At 42.4% G+C, this 16,499-nt stretch overlaps 3 protein-coding genes across 3 annotated transcripts; 2 read left to right on the forward strand and 1 right to left on the reverse strand.

Moving 5' to 3' along the window:
• Positions 1–1,964: 1,964 nt before the first annotated feature.
• LOC133168596 (transgelin-like) lies at positions 1,965–6,011 on the forward strand. The gene is made up of 5 exons (XM_061300259.1): positions 1,965–2,141; positions 4,914–5,100; positions 5,169–5,340; positions 5,410–5,512; positions 5,619–6,011. Exons 2-5 carry the CDS (start codon positions 4,921–4,923, stop codon positions 5,764–5,766), a joined length of 603 nt encoding a protein of 200 aa, XP_061156243.1. The 5' UTR covers positions 1,965–2,141; positions 4,914–4,920; the 3' UTR covers positions 5,767–6,011.
• Positions 6,012–7,708: 1,697 nt separating this feature from the next.
• On the reverse strand, positions 7,709–11,213 carry pafah1b2 (platelet-activating factor acetylhydrolase 1b, catalytic subunit 2). Its single transcript, XM_061300258.1, has 6 exons — positions 11,039–11,213; positions 10,529–10,616; positions 10,182–10,271; positions 9,967–10,083; positions 9,483–9,605; positions 7,709–9,003 (listed from the first exon to the last, which is right to left on the reverse strand). Exons 2-6 carry the CDS (start codon positions 10,613–10,615, stop codon positions 8,725–8,727), a joined length of 696 nt encoding a protein of 231 aa, XP_061156242.1. The 5' UTR covers position 10,616; positions 11,039–11,213; the 3' UTR covers positions 7,709–8,724.
• A 660-nt stretch (positions 11,214–11,873) lies between these two features.
• On the forward strand, positions 11,874–15,822 carry LOC133168594 (myelin protein zero-like protein 2). Its single transcript, XM_061300257.1, has 5 exons — positions 11,874–12,197; positions 13,060–13,229; positions 13,292–13,502; positions 13,645–13,867; positions 14,606–15,822. The coding sequence occupies exons 1-5, from the start codon at positions 12,134–12,136 to the stop codon at positions 14,772–14,774; spliced, it is 837 nt and encodes a 278-aa protein (XP_061156241.1). The 5' UTR covers positions 11,874–12,133; the 3' UTR covers positions 14,775–15,822.
• Positions 15,823–16,499: the final 677 nt, after the last annotated feature.

Consider the following 16,499-nt stretch of genomic DNA (forward strand, 5'->3'; position numbering starts at 1 on the left):
CACGAGTGTGCATTCGTCATTCCAACCCACCTCTGTGGGAATCTTAAAAAGAAGTGTGAAACTAAATTGTGTTTTTTAAAATGCAACCGGAGGTGGGCCTCCCATGCGCAGCTAATGATGTATATACCCTTCAAGAAAACACAGGCCGAGCTTATCCTGCGGCTCTCAGTTGTTCCATCTCGGTGCACTTCCCCTCCCACAGTGGATCAATAAACGCAGGCTACATGAATTAAGCGCAAGCTTAATCTTATTTCTTAAATTACTGTCTCATAGATGGCATGTGGCTTGTCTAGGATGGCTCGCATGCGTATTTTACACTTTAATGCTGTTAGCATCCACCTTGAACATGTCCGTTGCGCAGCTGGTGAGCATCCTCGGAGGGGGAGGATGGCCAGTGTAAGATTTATATGGACGTTTAGGGGTCACAGTTGACAAGATCAGCGGCTGCAGTGTATGGAATGAAACACAGCGCCCTCTAGAGGGTTTAACTCCACACAACACCATCCCTTATTCTGACTGCTAATCTTCAAATGAAGAAAAGGGCAGATGATTGATCTCTTCCTGCTGTGTCCAGCTATTATTGGGTCCTGTTATCATCCGCAGCCTGTGGCCATAATTGCTTCTTTTTTTTTATTATTATAAATCATGCACGCCCGCACCTCATTATGAGCACACGTCTCATGGTGCACATAGCCACTAATGGTTGCGCACATGAAAGGTTAAGATAAAAAGATCCAGCAAACACTGCAGCTCTTTATCTCCCACAATACTGCAAATAATTAATCCATAAAAACAGACCTACAGTGCATTACACATTCAGAAGCCAATTCACTGTCACAATATCTACCGCATCGTTTTGTGACACCCTGACGACATCACAGTTTTGTATGTCCTCCAGGCGACTCGTTTTCAATTAGCAACGCCCAGCAGGATCGTTAACACTCAGTTGAGTGTCACAGCACCCCAAAACCAAATTAAACCTGTTAAGTCTGTTCACAGGAAGAGCTCAACTCCGAGCCACCAGATGTTTGGTGGTTTGCAGAGGAAGCCCGGGGAGCTTCAATGGTGACTCATCACAATAGGTATCTACAGAGTGGCACACAATACAATGCGGTACATCTGCACAATCTAAGAATATCCAACAAAGAAGCATCAATGGAAGTAACAAACTAAATAAATTCGAGTTGAAGTATCAGTAGGAAAAGCCAATGTGAATTTTCACGATTGGCCTCAGGGCTCTGTCCCAAGCCCACTTAAATTCTGGCATTTCACTCTATAGGCTAAATGTAGTCTTCCCAGACAAAACCCAAATCTTGTTACAACAGTCATAGTGAGTTGAGCCTGACTCCCAACTATTTGCTCGCGACTTGGAAGGCCTCAACTAATGACTCCACACATCTGTTGTCATTGTTTGTCGTAAAAAGTCCCACCATGTGCAGACTTGACTCTCGTCTTTGGCATGTTTGCAGCGGGGAGTGTCTCCCGCTTTGTTGGCATGAAAACAAACTCAGAACAAGGTCACGTTTCAAACCCGAGCTTCGCGTGGGTCGTGTCGCAGCCTGTTCCTTTCGCACGAGATTAAAACGAACGTGAGCGCAAAGGAGCTCGTGTTGATTTTAGACAAGACAAACACGCAGGCGAGAGATGAGCTCCTCCGTCTGCTTCCCTGCTCTCCCATAAGTCAGCCTCCTTCCTGTCCTCCCACAAACTGTTTCTTGATGCCTCTATCATTCCTCCCTCCTGCTCTCCCCCTCCCCTCTAATCCAGCACAGTGTTGAGGCGGGGGAGATATTTGAAAAATGCTTCTCAGTGACCACACCAAACTCCCCCTGTCACATGGCCTCTTTTTCCTTCCCTTCCTTCTCCTAAATAAGGAATTTCAATTTGAGCAAAGAAAGGGAGAAAGAGCAAAGGGGCGGGTCACAGAGTGAAATAAGACTACCCAAAGGCGTATCTCTTTCTCGGACTCCCTCTTTTCCCTTGAATGCGGGTGAAGTCATATATTTCAGACGAGGGTGTTTGCAGTATTTACCTTGGCAACCTGCGCTGTGCACAGTGTACTGTGCTGAAGAGAATTAGATAAGAGAAGGGAAGAGAATAGTACAAGAGAACCATTAATTACCTGAACACTCCAACACAAAGTAAGTAAAAGATTCTTTTCACCCCACTTTCACTTTTCCATTTCCAAACCAAGCTAAGTCTCCAAAAATCAGCTGCTGAAATTTCCTTCTTCCCTCAGATTGAACTGTTCCAAAATGTTATTGTTTGCTTATGGTGTTGCACTTGTGAGGAATTACGCAACGTTATCGTTTTCAACGACTGCCGGGAGTAAGACAGAGTTGATGATGCAAAAAAGCAGCCGTTATGTTTTTGAGTAATAGCTGAGGTATGCTATGGCGGCATTCAAGTCGCTCAAAACAACTCATTCAATTCTTCCGCATCAAATTGGTGAGGAACTCGTGTCCGTAATCGGAATGTGACAATTTACAAGTCTCGACCTGGTGCGACAACACGGAAGTTGCAAAACACAGGGCTTCAGGAAATGTGGGTCAGGGTTGAATGACACGCTATTATAGAAACATAGAGTTTAGTTTTTATCAATTGTACACAATATTTTTCGGCATTTTAGGCATAGGAACGATAAACCACTCAAGTATTGACTTGAAAGGTAAAGTTGCGGTTTCTATTGCAAATCCACACACAGGTGTAAAAAGAGGAAGTTTCAACTCCAGTGCAAATTTAGAATACAGTGGAATCAAGCATGACAACTTTCACACCCATGTACTATTCGACACCTTTTTAACGGTAGACAAAACAGAACCCCCCCCCCACACACACACACACACATACATGAGAGTTTCAAATTCAGACTCCTTCAGACTATGATTAACCGACTGTTTTCTTTTCCCCTTCCCACTCGGCTAACTTCAGATAAGTTATTTCGTATGTGAAAAAAAGTCTGTAGCCACTCAATTTGGTTGCACTTTATGAGTATAAAGACCAACGAGTCTTCGATCAATAGAGTGACATAGTTATTTAGGGTGTACCTTGCCTCAATCACCTGGGAGAGGCTCCAACTGAGCCGAATGAGGACATGCAGTAAAGAATGCAATTGCTTAACCATGTCATAATAACAATGAATCATTCTTTCCCGCAGTGTCAAATCATCTCATCCGCTAAAACGCTGCCACTCTTTTGTAAATATTAAAAGCATATGATTGAAATCTTGCTCTCTGGCATCATGTGTTTACAATCATCCCCCCCAAGAAAAATAACCCGTGATGGTTCGCACCGTAAAGGACCTCCAATCAGTGTACAGTTGAGGGCTCAAAGGTCAAAGTCTGCAGACTTCCCCGCCTTCTGCGATAAGCACGTCTGGTTTGGATGTGCCCGGACAGCGCAGATCTTAAGACTGCAAGAGATAAGTGTCCAAGCAGATGTTTGTGATAAAGTGAGCTGGTTTGGAATCATTTAGCAAACAGGCCCACGCTCTTACCGCCCGTACAACCGCTGCGACCTCAGACAATAAACAGACACGAGTCTCATCCAAAGCAGCGCGGCGCCCGAGGACAAAACCCTCGTTTGTCAATCTTGCGCCGTGCGAGTTAGGCCTCCGTTTTGCACCAGCGATAAAATAGGAAGCCCGTTTCTAATATTCGAAGCAGCCATATGGACATACCATGGACGTGTAGGCGAGAAAAAGGAAGTGTGGGAAAAGAATTTCCTCGCAGGGCTCTAAACACTTCCATATGGCATCTGCTTAAGTAAAATATGCCACAAAATGATTTGATTGCGGGATTTGGATGTTTCAAAGCAAATTACTTTCCCGACGAGACGTGCTTTATGAAGGGGTTTAGCTATCAGGGCAGTTCTCAGTATTGGTTGGCGTTTTGTTTGGACTCTTGTATACACATTTTGTTCTTTGTTAGCCCGGGAGGAAGGAAGTGACAGCTGAATGAGCAAACAGGATGCAGGAAGGAGGACTAAGCCTAAAGGAAGCTCATACGACATTAATAGGAGGTAGAAGCCGGGTGTGATTCGGAGAAAAGCAGAATGCTGGCGCTCCACAAGACATGTAGCTTTATTATTAAAACCCAGGACACCAAATGGGATTTTATTTTTCAACTAAAACTGAATAAAACTGATAAGTCATATTTGGTCCACCTGAACAGGAACAGTTTTGTATGGAAGATTTCAAAAATGCTAATGCTAAGTTATCCATACAGCCTTTACAGGTTTACAGTGATGAGCTAATAAGCTCCTCCCACTCCTTTCAAGTTCTCCATCTGTCTGTCCGTCCATTTAGTGTGAACCATTCTCAGACTCTGACAATGTCACAACATGAGTTCCTCCGTCCTTTTCTCTCGTGACATGCCAACCAGTTTGTAATCACAAGTATTCGGAGCGGTTGTTGCCAAAAGGTTTGCGATTGCATAACGGCTGTGCGTTGCGTCAACTTTTACAGCCTCAATTTTCTTTCCAGAAGTACTGCGTGCAGCTGCTATGCAAAAAAAAAAAATACACTGCAACCAGTTAAAGAAAATCAAATTCCCATGAGTGCGATCGTTTTCAATCAAAGACATGAAAGGGAACAAAAAGAAGAGAAAAAAACAGACTATAAAGCCTCATCTTAGCTATGATCACAATCTACATAGCATTTTACTTTCTATCGGGTCAATGTTACCACCTTAAACGATATAGTTTATTATTTATCAGCAACAATTTGGGGGAAAAAAATACGCGAGTCAAACATCAGAATTGAAGGAATGATGTAACTCCTTTTCCCCTCTCGATTTCCTTTGCTAGTGGGGCCAACATTAAATATTCCATCAAACTCGCATCCCGGAAAGTAGAAAATAAGTTTCCGGAAGTCCTCTCGCCGTTTCTAAAAGCCAACTTTCCCTTCCTAACAGGATCAACATGTCAAACAAGGGCCCGTCTTACGGTCTCACCCGCGAAGTGCAGAGTAAGATTGATAAAAAGTACGACACGGAATTGGAGGAAACGCTGGTGGAGTGGATCATGGCCCAGTGCGGATCTCAAGTGGGCCGGCCGGAGGCGGGCAGACCTGGCTTCCAGGAGTGGCTCAAGAATGGCTATGTAAGTGAAATGATTATCATTTGACTGCGCTACGCATATATACAACACTATTTTTTGTTTGTCTCTAGGTGTTAGGTGAGCTCATCAACAGCTTGAACGCACCCAACAAGCCAATAAAGAGCGTCAAGAAGTCCTCAATGGCCTTCGCTCAAATGGAGCAAATCTCCTTGTTCCTCACCGCGGCAGAAAAATACGGAGTCACCAAAACTGACATTTTCCAAACCGTCGACCTCTACGAAAGTAAGAACGGCTTTCAACTCGTCGGTAGTGTTTGCGACATGTTTTATTAATTTGATTATTCGTCTCCAGGCAAGGATATGGCAGCTGTCCAGAGGACCTTGGCGGCTCTGGGTAGCTTGGCTGTCACAAAGAATGATGGCAATTACAAAGGAGACCCCGGCTGGTTCCATAAGTACGTCTTTTTCTCTCTAAAAACATGATGTGTCAAAGTAAGCGGTAGCGCTAGGATGAAATGAGACTTGCAGATATAAAGAAAAAGAAATATCGATTGTCTACAGGAAGGCTCAAGAGAACAAGAGGGAATTTTCCGACGAGCAGTTGAGCGAAGGCAAGAACGTCATCGGACTGCAAATGGGAACAAACAAGTTGGCGTCTCAAGCCGGCATGAGCTATGGGAGACCCAGACAGATCATCAACAACAACTGAGGCCAAAGAGTTAGATAGTTAGATCACCTTTGACCTTGCCTGACAAACTGAAACTCAGCTACAAGCATTCATACAGAAGCAGAACTGTAGTATACATTTAAGAGAATCAAGAGAAATTCATCTAAATACAACATGGCACAAGATACATTCCATTTAGTATTTTACTTTTATAATAATTCTGGCCTTTTTTTGTGTAATGCATTCCGTTTGAAAATGATTTGAAAATAAAGCGCCTTTTAACTGTTGGGAAGCCTGCTGTGTGATGAATGATAACGGCATAATAATCAATAATACTAATCAATAATAAAACCAGCACATATACTAAAATCTTAAGCTCCCTCTAGCGGTCAACAAAGTAATTACTTAATTGTTCAAACTGGTCGAGTGGCTTAAATATTATTTTTTAATTCACTGCAGTATGTTAGGAGCAGTTAGTTGTATTTAACTTTTAACAGATAGCTGCCTTGAGATATGATATTCTGTCAGGATGCTTGCCTGAGCCCATAAGAATATTATTATTTTTCTCTTGTTAGTTATAGATCAGGACTTGGCATTTGGAACCAGCTTAAGCCCTGACAAGACAAAAAATATATATCTCCCTTGAAAGGCTGTGGAAATAAACTGGACAGCCTGGCCTAAGACCTGCTGAATTAGCTCTTAGCACAGAGACAATTATTGAGAGGTGAAGTGTGCAAATCAATGGGAGCTAATGAATTCTGAGGACCTGCAGCTGAAGGAGACTTTGCGCCACGTCAAAAATGTGCTACGCGACTTAATGTGTGTATTAACAACCCTCAATCTCCGGCAAAAAAACAAAAAAAACCCACAAAAGCTAAATTCCATTTTACACAATCCAGAATGTTGAATGACAGCACCCAGTGCATTTCAACTTTGCTGGAGTTCAGCTATGACTGGATACAATTTAATAATAAAACTATGTGAAGCTGACAACATAAGGATCCAATAACCACTGACCCATTACTTACACTTGGCAGCAGATGAAATAAAATAATAATAAAATAAGAAAACCACACAGAAATCCAGAGCGATAAAAAGAACAACTGAAGCCAAACGTAACCCGTTAACAGTGCCCGAAGAGCAAACAAGGCCGCCATGTAGATTTTATCATTAAACTTCAAATGCCCGCTGGGAGCAGAAAGTTTGAACTTTACGAGCAGAGTTTGGTTGAGACCAAGCGGAAAAATGGAAGCGTGCGCGGCCAGGCGTTCACACTATTTACATGGACGCAAAATTCCTGCAGGTTTGGATCAACGACAACGTAAACACACCAGAGCAGTGGATATGTCGAGAAACTGAGATTCCAACTCTGGATTACTCAACTAGATTATTTCCAGCCCCAAGCATGTGGTAGTGGTATATTTTTTTAACCTATGCAGGATCCATTGTCATTATTTTCATCCTTGTCACACAATAAGGTGTGTTATAATTGTTTAATTATTGAACAGTCCAGATGAATAAACTATGAAGTTTGTATGAATCAAGCATTAATGACGAGAAAAGATATGAACTCAAAAGTGGGAGAATGGCAAGTAAGAAGATTTTAAAAAAAGGCTTGTCGGCGGCAGTTTACTCCAGATTTTAATTAAACAACGTCCTCTGTTGGTGAGCATCTCAAACTGCAGCAACAATTTATCATACAGGCAAGGTTGAACAATTAAAAAAAAATTGTACTATACTTAAAATAAAAATGTGTATCAAATATACGAAAATAATAATAATAATAAAAAAATCAAATTGCAACAATGCTACATTAAATCTTTTTATTAGTTATTTTAACTATATTTCTTTCTCAAATTTCTGTGCAATATTTTATCAACTTTTTTTCCCATCAATAGTATATTTAATGTTGAAATCGACGACAAATGAAACTAAGAATCAAAAAATGATGACCACTTAACATGACCACTCAAACGCAAATAAATTCCATCCAGGATTCATTTATTGGAATGCTTTTAACTCAATAACGAGACAACAAGCTAAACAAGTGCACATAATGGATCGCACAGATAGACCCCCCACAATCTAACCCCCCACCTTTCAACATCTCTTATATACAGCCGGGGTCGGTTCTAAACACTCACACCAACTTCCAGACGCACTGTACACAACCGATCCCGTAAACATTGGAGGCGCGCACACACAGACAATCATACACGCTTCAACACAACACGCATTGTGCAGAGCTGAAGACAGCAGTAACTTTAGATAATTTGAAGCTCAGTATGTGACTGATCGATCGAGCTATAAAGAAGCGTTAGCACAAGCTCGCCAACCTTTTTTTGTTTGTTGTTGTTGCTTGGTAGCGTGATGATTATTCAGTAGCTTCTGCAACTTTTTATTCCTTAGTCATGAAGTACAGAAGTCAGAAAAAGAGGACAAGGTTGTGTGAGAGGTCACTGAGAAAAAATGAAATACAACAGGGGAGGGGGGGGTGTAAAATTACAAAAAAGAAAATAGTAACAGAATGAAAAGGTGTGTAAGAAAGAAAATACTGTAGACGCATCAATTTAGGGCACTGAAGGGAGAGAGCGTCATTGTCCATCCATGTCAGGATCCATAACAGCGTGCATGAGAAGGAAGAAACTAAATTGGTGCTGTTTGCCAAAGAAGTCTTCTTCTTTTGAGCAGGCTTGCACGAGTTACATCGCATGTTGCCAGAGTTGCTGCCGCCATTTTACTTTGACAACATAACTGGGGGGGGGGGGGGGGGGGGCTAGTAAATGAAGTCAGTGTGTACTAGAGCTCAGAAATCAAGAGAAATACTTCATTTGATTAGACACTGCGCTCGCAAAAGGTCTCACAGGCAGTAAGTCGTTTCAAGAGTGTAGTGATGTCTCTCTCCCTCTACAGCACCCACGCCACTCATCAACACCGAGACACGCCCATCTCGGGGTGCCATTGCTTCTCCTGACTCGGGTGCCGCCGTGACCCGGCGGCTTACACCAGCGACGCCCTTCGCTCTTCCGGCGTCTCTTCGAGTATCTGAAGCAGCAAGTCGCTGAGGGGCTTGGCCATGGTGCGGTAACCCGTCGACGTCAAGTGGAGGAAGTCAAACATGTCCTGCGGAGCGATGGTGCCGTCGGAGTGGACGAACGCCTTGCTCACGTCAAGGAGCTGAGCCTGGCCCAGGCGAGGTAGCCAAGCTCGCAGAAAGTCATTGACGGCGGCGTTCTTCTCCCTCAGGGGGTTTGGACGCTCCCCTCGTGGTAATAATCCCTGAGAACCGGTTTGGTTTGAAATCAATGTAAACGGAACATCGGAGGCTTCATTGTAAGCTTCCCCTTGGGGTGCGCTATGTCAAGATTGCATAAGTAAGCTGCTGATCTTTGCGATTGTAGTTGGCGTCTTGACACCGCCAAGCTGCCGATAAAGCGAAGCTCCAGTCTTAAGACGTCTCGCTTATTCGTTTGAACCGAGCAATACTGACAGGGAAAACTATCAATCCCATTTTGATGTTGCGGCTGGCGGCTATTGTGGCATTTTACTGCGATGGAATGAAAACCATTCAATGGAGTAAAAATACCACAGAGTTAATTTAATCCAACAACGATTTTTATGCCGGCGATATATCGTGACAACCAAAACAATGAAATACACTCCCAAGCTTTTGTGTGCTAAAATTTTTTTTTTCTTCTAAGGTATGTTGTTTGACTCTTTAAAGGAAGGAAGCACGGTTTGAACAAAAGTGAACTTACCAGCACAACTACTTTTGCTTTGGGCAGACGGGACGTGAGCAGCTTTGCGATTGAAAGAATTCCTCCAGCAACTTGTTCCGCCGTATGCTCGTGATTATTGGTTCCGACCCACACCACCACAACCTGAACAAAAAACAAAAACAGATGTTAAGGCTCATCGTGTTCATTCTTTCCTTTCCAGAACGACAGTCTTGTGCGTGTTCTTAGTTTCGATTTCTGTGAATGTTGCTGCCACTTTGTTTACATACCTCAGTGACATTCCTGTTAATTTTATTTCTTAGTCCGACATGTCACACCTTCCACCCTAACCTTATTCTCACAGCTTACTACTCCATTTATGACATCTGCTCCTGATTATAGCCAAGGTGGCAAGGTCAGGGGCAGCAAACTACTTATTTAAGCGTGCTTGAGGAACACACCGTGCATGCGAGCAAGGACACAAGCGCACAATGTCGATAGGAGTGCCCAGGACGGTCACACCAACCTTAGGCCGAATGTTCTCCAGCTCTCCGTTCTGCAGCCGCCACAGAACGTTGCAAGTGGTGTCGCCTCCGATGCCGAAGTTGAGTGCATGAAGCGGTGAGAACAACTCCCTCCAGACCTGTCCGAACGAATCAGGCAATTTATTTCCCCCACGAGTTCAAAAAAAAATCATTGCAATAGCAGAACACATACAAAAATACTAATTTCCTATCTCACCTCATACTGCTGCATTAGTTGTACCATAGAGTCCCCGACAAAAAGCACATCTGGTTCTCCATCCTTGCACTCCAGCACAAATCGGGTGTGCTGCAGAATAAGCACAGCCTTGTCAGGAAAAAGTTTGGGATGTTATGCTTGTAGCATGATGATCTTGAAAGCTTGAATGGGACCAGACTGTCTCAGCCATATTAGCATCAATGGATTAACCTTGCAGGGACCTACCATGTGGCACATTGTACATTGCATCTAAACTCTATACATCACTGATTGATGCTCAATTATTATTATTTTTTTAAATATATGAATTCTTAAGGAAAGCTATAATGACGTGACCACCACCATACCTGTGACATCCACCGCCCATCGCCTTGCACATCCTCTACTGGCTGAGCCACTGCAGCAGGGTTGAAACCATCACCATCGCCACTCATCCTACAGAATCGGACAATTGCGTTTACTAACTACCAAATTCAAACAGACACGCACAGACGATACAAATCAAATCAAGATGCAAAGTGAACGCTGCACACCATATACGCCATTTGTTTGGGAAGCAAAGCATCAGCACCAGCTAGCACAGCCATAGCAGCGCAGCAGCAGATTAACGTTTTGGTGCACACAGCGTGGCCTAAAATGCACACAGACCACTTTCGCTTTCATAGCCACTGCTTATAAAAATCCCAGAATCAACTCTGGGATTAAAAAAGGGCCGCTATTACAGACACGGAGATTTATTTGTCGTTAGCTTGTTAGCTAGCTGACCACTCCAGCTGCATCTGACACTATCGTGTCCCGCGTTTGACTCTAAATGCGGTATAATATCATGTGTTGTTGCATTTTAAAGGACGGTCTACCTGGTAGAGTGCAGAGCGTCACTTCTCGAGCCGAGGCTGACGTTAGCTGTGTTGTAGACTTGACAGCTGTGGCAGTTTGATGCGGGGGATGCTCGCTACAGTAGCATCAAAAGGGCTAGGCTAGGCGAGACAACAAAAGGCGTGTCATGAAGGCAACTGCCAAAGATCCTATTGAGGAGAGAGTGTGTGGTTGCGACAATTTGCTGTCATGTCGGATGGGGAGGATTCTTGAACTATAAAAAAAAAAAAAAGATTATTAATATTTTCTGTATAATAGATGTAAAATTCGTGGTTTATATTGTCATTAAACCCTAGCCTATAGCCATGCGCTAAATTTTAAAATAATTTACATTGGTTGGACATTATTGATAAAAGTGACAAATAATTGCCCCCTTTTCTCCTAGAAAATAACAACATTTGAATAATATCCGACAACATTTTATTGGGCATTCTAAAATATATTTATAATTTTCTCAGCCCCTAAGAAAAAAAAAGTAACTTTTCACTGCACTGTAGGAAATGAATAACATCATTCAGGTTTGTTATTTAAAGATTATTATGGATTTGATGACACTAGTTTTGTGACATAAAAATGAATAAAAACAAACGTTTATCTTGAGCTTTGTGACAAAACGAAACATAAGTAATGCTATACATGAGAAAATGCATAATGTATGCAGTACTGTATTGAGATTCTTTCCCTTTGTCATAACCGTAGTTTGGACACTAGAGGGAGACAAACATCGTTTGTGTCGATGGAACTAACCTTGCAGAGACCTGCGATCTGGGATTTTAAGTTGGAGAAAGAAAGAAAACACTAGTTAATATGTAAAGTGAAACTAGCAAGAGGTACACGGAGAAAGATTGAGTAGGCAGAGCAACAGGTTATGCAAGAAGTCTGCATACACCGCCCATCAGGTGTGTTCTTGCCTGCAGAGGTGACTCAAGATTTACACGGTGGGAGTGGAGAAAAGCAGAGTTTCACTTCACGGACTCTTTTTTTTTCCCCCCGTTTGTTTTTGCAACCTTTTGGAACATACATGCCTGCCCCCGTTCTATTTTCACAAAGGGACTGTCCGCGTTGAGACGGCATCAATGTTTGCCAGTCTCATGTGTCCGACGTGGTTTCTGCTTCTCCTGGGAGGTTTCGTCCTGTTCGGTGAGTGTGACAAACTTCCGTGACACATCCACCATTGTGTTTGTCATTTAAAAGTCACGCAACTCGTTAGAATGCAACTTTTAAATTAGTAGTATATCACGCATGCACCGTGCGATAATGTTTTAGACTCACTTGCCTGCTGGTTAACCTTTAAACCTTGTTATGCATTTCAGACATTTTGTATTTCAGACAACTGTGTCAAAATTTGAGACTTATTCTGACTACTTTGGTTGTCTAAATTGACGCGATTCCATTGTGCAATTTAAGTCACGTTCTCAAATTGTGAACAACTTCCCGATCAAACTTTAAATGTCGTATTTTATTGCTTTATTATGCCAAAGCGCCTTTATTTTGAATTGGTACACGTGTGTGTGTTTGTGCGTGTTTGAAATGTATTGTAAATATGTTATAAATGTGTTGTAAAGATAAGGTGTGTCACTGAGGGGCGCCTTGCAGTGACTGAACACAATAGTGTGTGTATTGACATGTATTTTGCTGTAATGACAGGTTTAAGCAATGTGTGTTTAAGCAAGCAAATTTGGAAACACCTGAAGTGATTTAAATCAACACTGTTAGTGATTTAAATCAACACTGTCAGTGATTTAAATCAGAGTACTGCATGCGGAAGTGTTCACTTGAGGTCTCAAGTGTACTTGCTAAAGGCAATATGCAACATCCACACCCACAAAAATAACCACATACTTTTTATGTTGCTAGTATTTCATTTTTATGTGTATGGCCAGAGATTGTTGTTCTTTGGCTGATCAGAATTGTTGTCTTGCATCAGCTTGGCTTTGTGACCTTCAGACTTTGGAGCAATTATTAACCGTTTAGGAATGAGCTAAACACTTCTTTTTTTTAGGAGTGGCACGGGTTTCAGGAATTGAGATCTACGCACCGTCAGAGGTGGAGGCGGTCAACGGCACTACGGTTAGACTCAAGTGCACTTTCCGCTCCAGTCACCCTGTGTCGGCTCAATCCGTTGTCGTGTCCTGGAACTTCCGTCCACTGAATTCTAAAAGAGAAGAATCGGTAGGTACAGACACAAAGAATTCAGTTTTGGGTTGGGTTTTTTTAATATACATTTTTGTTAGGTGTTCTACTACCAGGAGGTGGCGTACCCTCCTAAAGACGGCCGCTTTAAAAACCATGCGGTGTGGTCTGGAGATGTTTCAAGAAGTGACGCCTCCATCACCCTGCTTGAAGTGCCTCCAACATTTAACGGCACGTACATCTGCAACGTACGAAACCGCCCGGATGTGCACGGCGATAACCGGGAGACTACCCTCAGTGTCGTCACCAAAGGTTAGTGTTTTTTTATCAACTGCTGAAACCTTCTTTTGTTTATTTTTGCAAATGCTGTTCTCTGCAGCTCCAGTTGACACAGCTTGCTATCGAATATCGTCTGCCTTCTCTCCTATTATCAGTTTTTTGTTTTTCCTTCCAGCTACCGTCTCCGAGATTACCATCCTGATCATTGCAGTTGTCAGCGGCTGTTTGTTTATCCTGGTCCTCCTCAGTATTTGCTTTGCCGTGAAGTTGTACAAGAGGAAGCGCAGGAGCGAAGACATGGAGATGCACGCGCAGGAGCCTAATCACTTGGACCCCGAGCTCAAGCCCAAGGATCCGGAGCCCAAACCCAAGCCCAAACGCAAGGACCCGACCGTGTGGTGAGGGGTCGCAAGGGCCGCCCGCCGCTCCTCTTCCTCTCGGGACTGGTGTGGCTATTTTGGGAAAGAGACTAATGACAGCTTGGGAGTTTTTTTCATCCATGTTTGCTCCTCCAATGTGAACGTTTTAAGCTTTATTTAAATGTATCATTGCAGTGTTTGATATTATGTATAACAGATTTTACCAAAAATTGCCATACTGTTCTTTTGGTAATGTTGCCAAATAGGAGATGTAAATATGGAGGAATCTTTCTTGAGATAATTTATCTCGGTTTCACAGCAGCAGTTTTAATCACTTGACCTTTGTCATGCTATTTTGTGTGTTCTTGTGCTCCAATGAGACCCTACAATACAAAACTGTTGCTGCGAATGGAATCACATCCTGTCTTTTTTTGGGGGTTATTCTTAAGGATTGAAATCATGATATGAGCAGATTAATATTTTCTGTCTTGTCAAATTTTTCCTCTTCATCAGCAGAGGCCAAACCCCAGACAACCAGGAATTGTTTTTTGCTGGATGAATGCTCATGTGGTATTATGCACCCCCACCCCCACCCTCTCTCGCTTGTGGTAGGCTGGCTGGGTCAAGATGAGCATTTTGGGTATTACTGTACAACACATTTTGGGCTTTTTTTTTTTTGCTACGCTTTCCTATCAGCAGCCCGTCTCACATTTTGTGTGTGTGTGTGTGCGTGTGTGTGTGTGTGTGTGCGTGCGCATGAATGCTGGGCTGAATCAGTAAACCCGCGGAAGCAGCTCATCTGATTCATGTGAAGAAACTGGAAGTTGTTAGCTCAGATGATGACGAGTCTGAGGAGAGCAGTGACGATGACGACGATGACGACGATGAAGACGAAGATGATGACGACGACGATGATGACGATGACGACGATGATGATGACGACTAAACCTGATGATGACTTGGCACTTTTGAGTCGTTGGACTTTTGCCCACCACAAGTGGTATGAATTTTTGGTGGAACAAGGTACAAAGGTTTCCCCTTTGTAACGTTACAATCCAGGCAAGTTTACCTCTACACTACCAGGAACTATTAAGCACAATTTTTTTTTTTATACAAAGATTTTCTTTACAAAATTTAAATCCATTCTTTGCATCGTCATGAGCAGGAATCATTCCACACTAGGGGTGTAACGATACATCGATACACATCGATTAATCGATATAATGCTCTACGATTTATTGGAATCGATGCTAAAGGTAAACATCGATTTATACCGCCGTGTTTGACCTCGGACATTAGACGCGACTTTATTTTGAAATCCAGTTCATTGTTGCTTGCTTCCTCTTTCCGGGAGCAGTGCGCGGCGTTGTTGTGTTGTGAACAGAGCAGGCACGTGAAAGGGGAGTCGACAACTAGTACGCGGCTCCTGGGCTGGCGCTATGGCTCGTGTCCAAAAAGACGAGGAAATTGGCTCCCCTTTAGGCTTCAAGTCATTCTTTGGAAGCACTTTGGATTCCAAAGAAAAGATGACTCAACGGACAAGACACGTGCAGTTTGTAAATCCTGCCATGCGGTGATCAAATATTCAGGGAGCACAAATCTCGCCGCACATTTAAAGAAAAAACACGACATCAAAGTTCAGTGTTAAAGTAAGCAATTTGTATACTACAATACTCTTGTAATTTCCTAAATAAAGAGTTTGCAGTACCTTGTTGATTTTGCGTATGAATTGTTATAAATCAGGATATTGTCCTATATTTTTTATTAAAAAAAGAAAATCGATCGTAGAGCACTATATCGCGATATATCGTGAATGAATCGCAGCAGGCTTTAAGATATCGGCAAATATCGTATCGTAGTTCTTTATATCGATATTATATCGTATCGTGACAAAAGCCGCGATTTACACCCCTATTCCACACATGGTTACAAGTCAGGCAAGTTTACTCCCACACTACCAGAAACTATTACGTAATAAATCTCTTCTACAAATAGCCTCATGATTGTCGTTTTTTTTACAAGCCTTACTAAACAGTCATTAATCTGAAAAAAGAAAAAAAAGCCTTATTCATGGGGGGGGGGGGGGATTCTGAAAAAGAAAAAAAAAAAAAGAATATCCTTACTATTGTTGGAAAATTCCAACACAATAAATGGTCTTGTTTTTTTTCAGAAAAAAAGCCTACAGCCTTTTTAATCATAAAACCGACAATGTATAATGAAGATTTCTTAACTTAAAAGTAGACTTATCATGCTTTTTACAGTTTACTCATCCGGTTGTGGATACGTCACACCCCGCTCCCTGGAGGTCGCAAGATGTGCTCCTGCTCTTCCGTTCGGACATATTAGCAGCGGTCCAGTTTACTTGCAGCACACACTTTTTGATTGATAGATGTCAACAGCAGAAGACGTCCATCCAACCATACATAACACGTAAGAAAAAAAATCCCTTCCCAATATTTATGAACATGTCTTGTAAACAAGCACTGCAGTCAAGAAGTAAGCTAATGCTAGTGCTAGCAAGAAGGTAACAAAAACATTTAACACATTCCTCAAGAATGAAATAGTACCTTCCATGCAATTCATCGACTACTCAAAATATATCCACAAGTGAAAAAATAGATCGCACAGCGCTAAAATCAGCAGAAAAACTAATACTAATGCTATGAAAACA

This window comes from Syngnathus typhle, linkage group LG15, assembly GCF_033458585.1.
Source record: "Syngnathus typhle isolate RoL2023-S1 ecotype Sweden linkage group LG15, RoL_Styp_1.0, whole genome shotgun sequence".
Lineage (NCBI taxonomy): Eukaryota > Metazoa > Chordata > Actinopteri > Syngnathiformes > Syngnathidae > Syngnathus > Syngnathus typhle.

Bases quoted from the DNA above. Each gene is read 5' to 3' on its own strand.
- LOC133168596 (XM_061300259.1), top strand. From the start codon at position 4,921: ATGTCAAACAAGGGCCCGTCTTACGGTCTCACCCGCGAAGTGCAGAGT. The intron at 5,101-5,168 runs GTAAGTGAAATG...GTTTGTCTCTAG, and splicing joins AGTGGCTCAAGAATGGCTAT to GTGTTAGGTGAGCTCATCAA. The intron at 5,513-5,618 runs GTACGTCTTTTT...GATTGTCTACAG, and splicing joins GACCCCGGCTGGTTCCATAA to GAAGGCTCAAGAGAACAAGA.
- LOC133168594 (XM_061300257.1), top strand. From the start codon at position 12,134: ATGTTTGCCAGTCTCATGTGTCCGACGTGGTTTCTGCTTCTCCTGGGA. The intron at 13,503-13,644 runs GTTAGTGTTTTT...TTTTCCTTCCAG, and splicing joins CCTCAGTGTCGTCACCAAAG to CTACCGTCTCCGAGATTACC. The intron at 13,868-14,605 runs GTGAGGGGTCGC...GGGCTGAATCAG, and splicing joins CGCAAGGACCCGACCGTGTG to TAAACCCGCGGAAGCAGCTC.
- pafah1b2 (XM_061300258.1), bottom strand. From the start codon at position 10,615: ATGAGTGGCGATGGTGATGGTTTCAACCCTGCTGCAGTGGCTCAGCCA. The intron at 10,272-10,528 runs GTATGGTGGTGG...CTTATTCTGCAG, and splicing joins ATGGGCGGTGGATGTCACAG to CACACCCGATTTGTGCTGGA. The intron at 10,084-10,181 runs GTGAGATAGGAA...TCGTTCGGACAG, and splicing joins AACTAATGCAGCAGTATGAG to GTCTGGAGGGAGTTGTTCTC.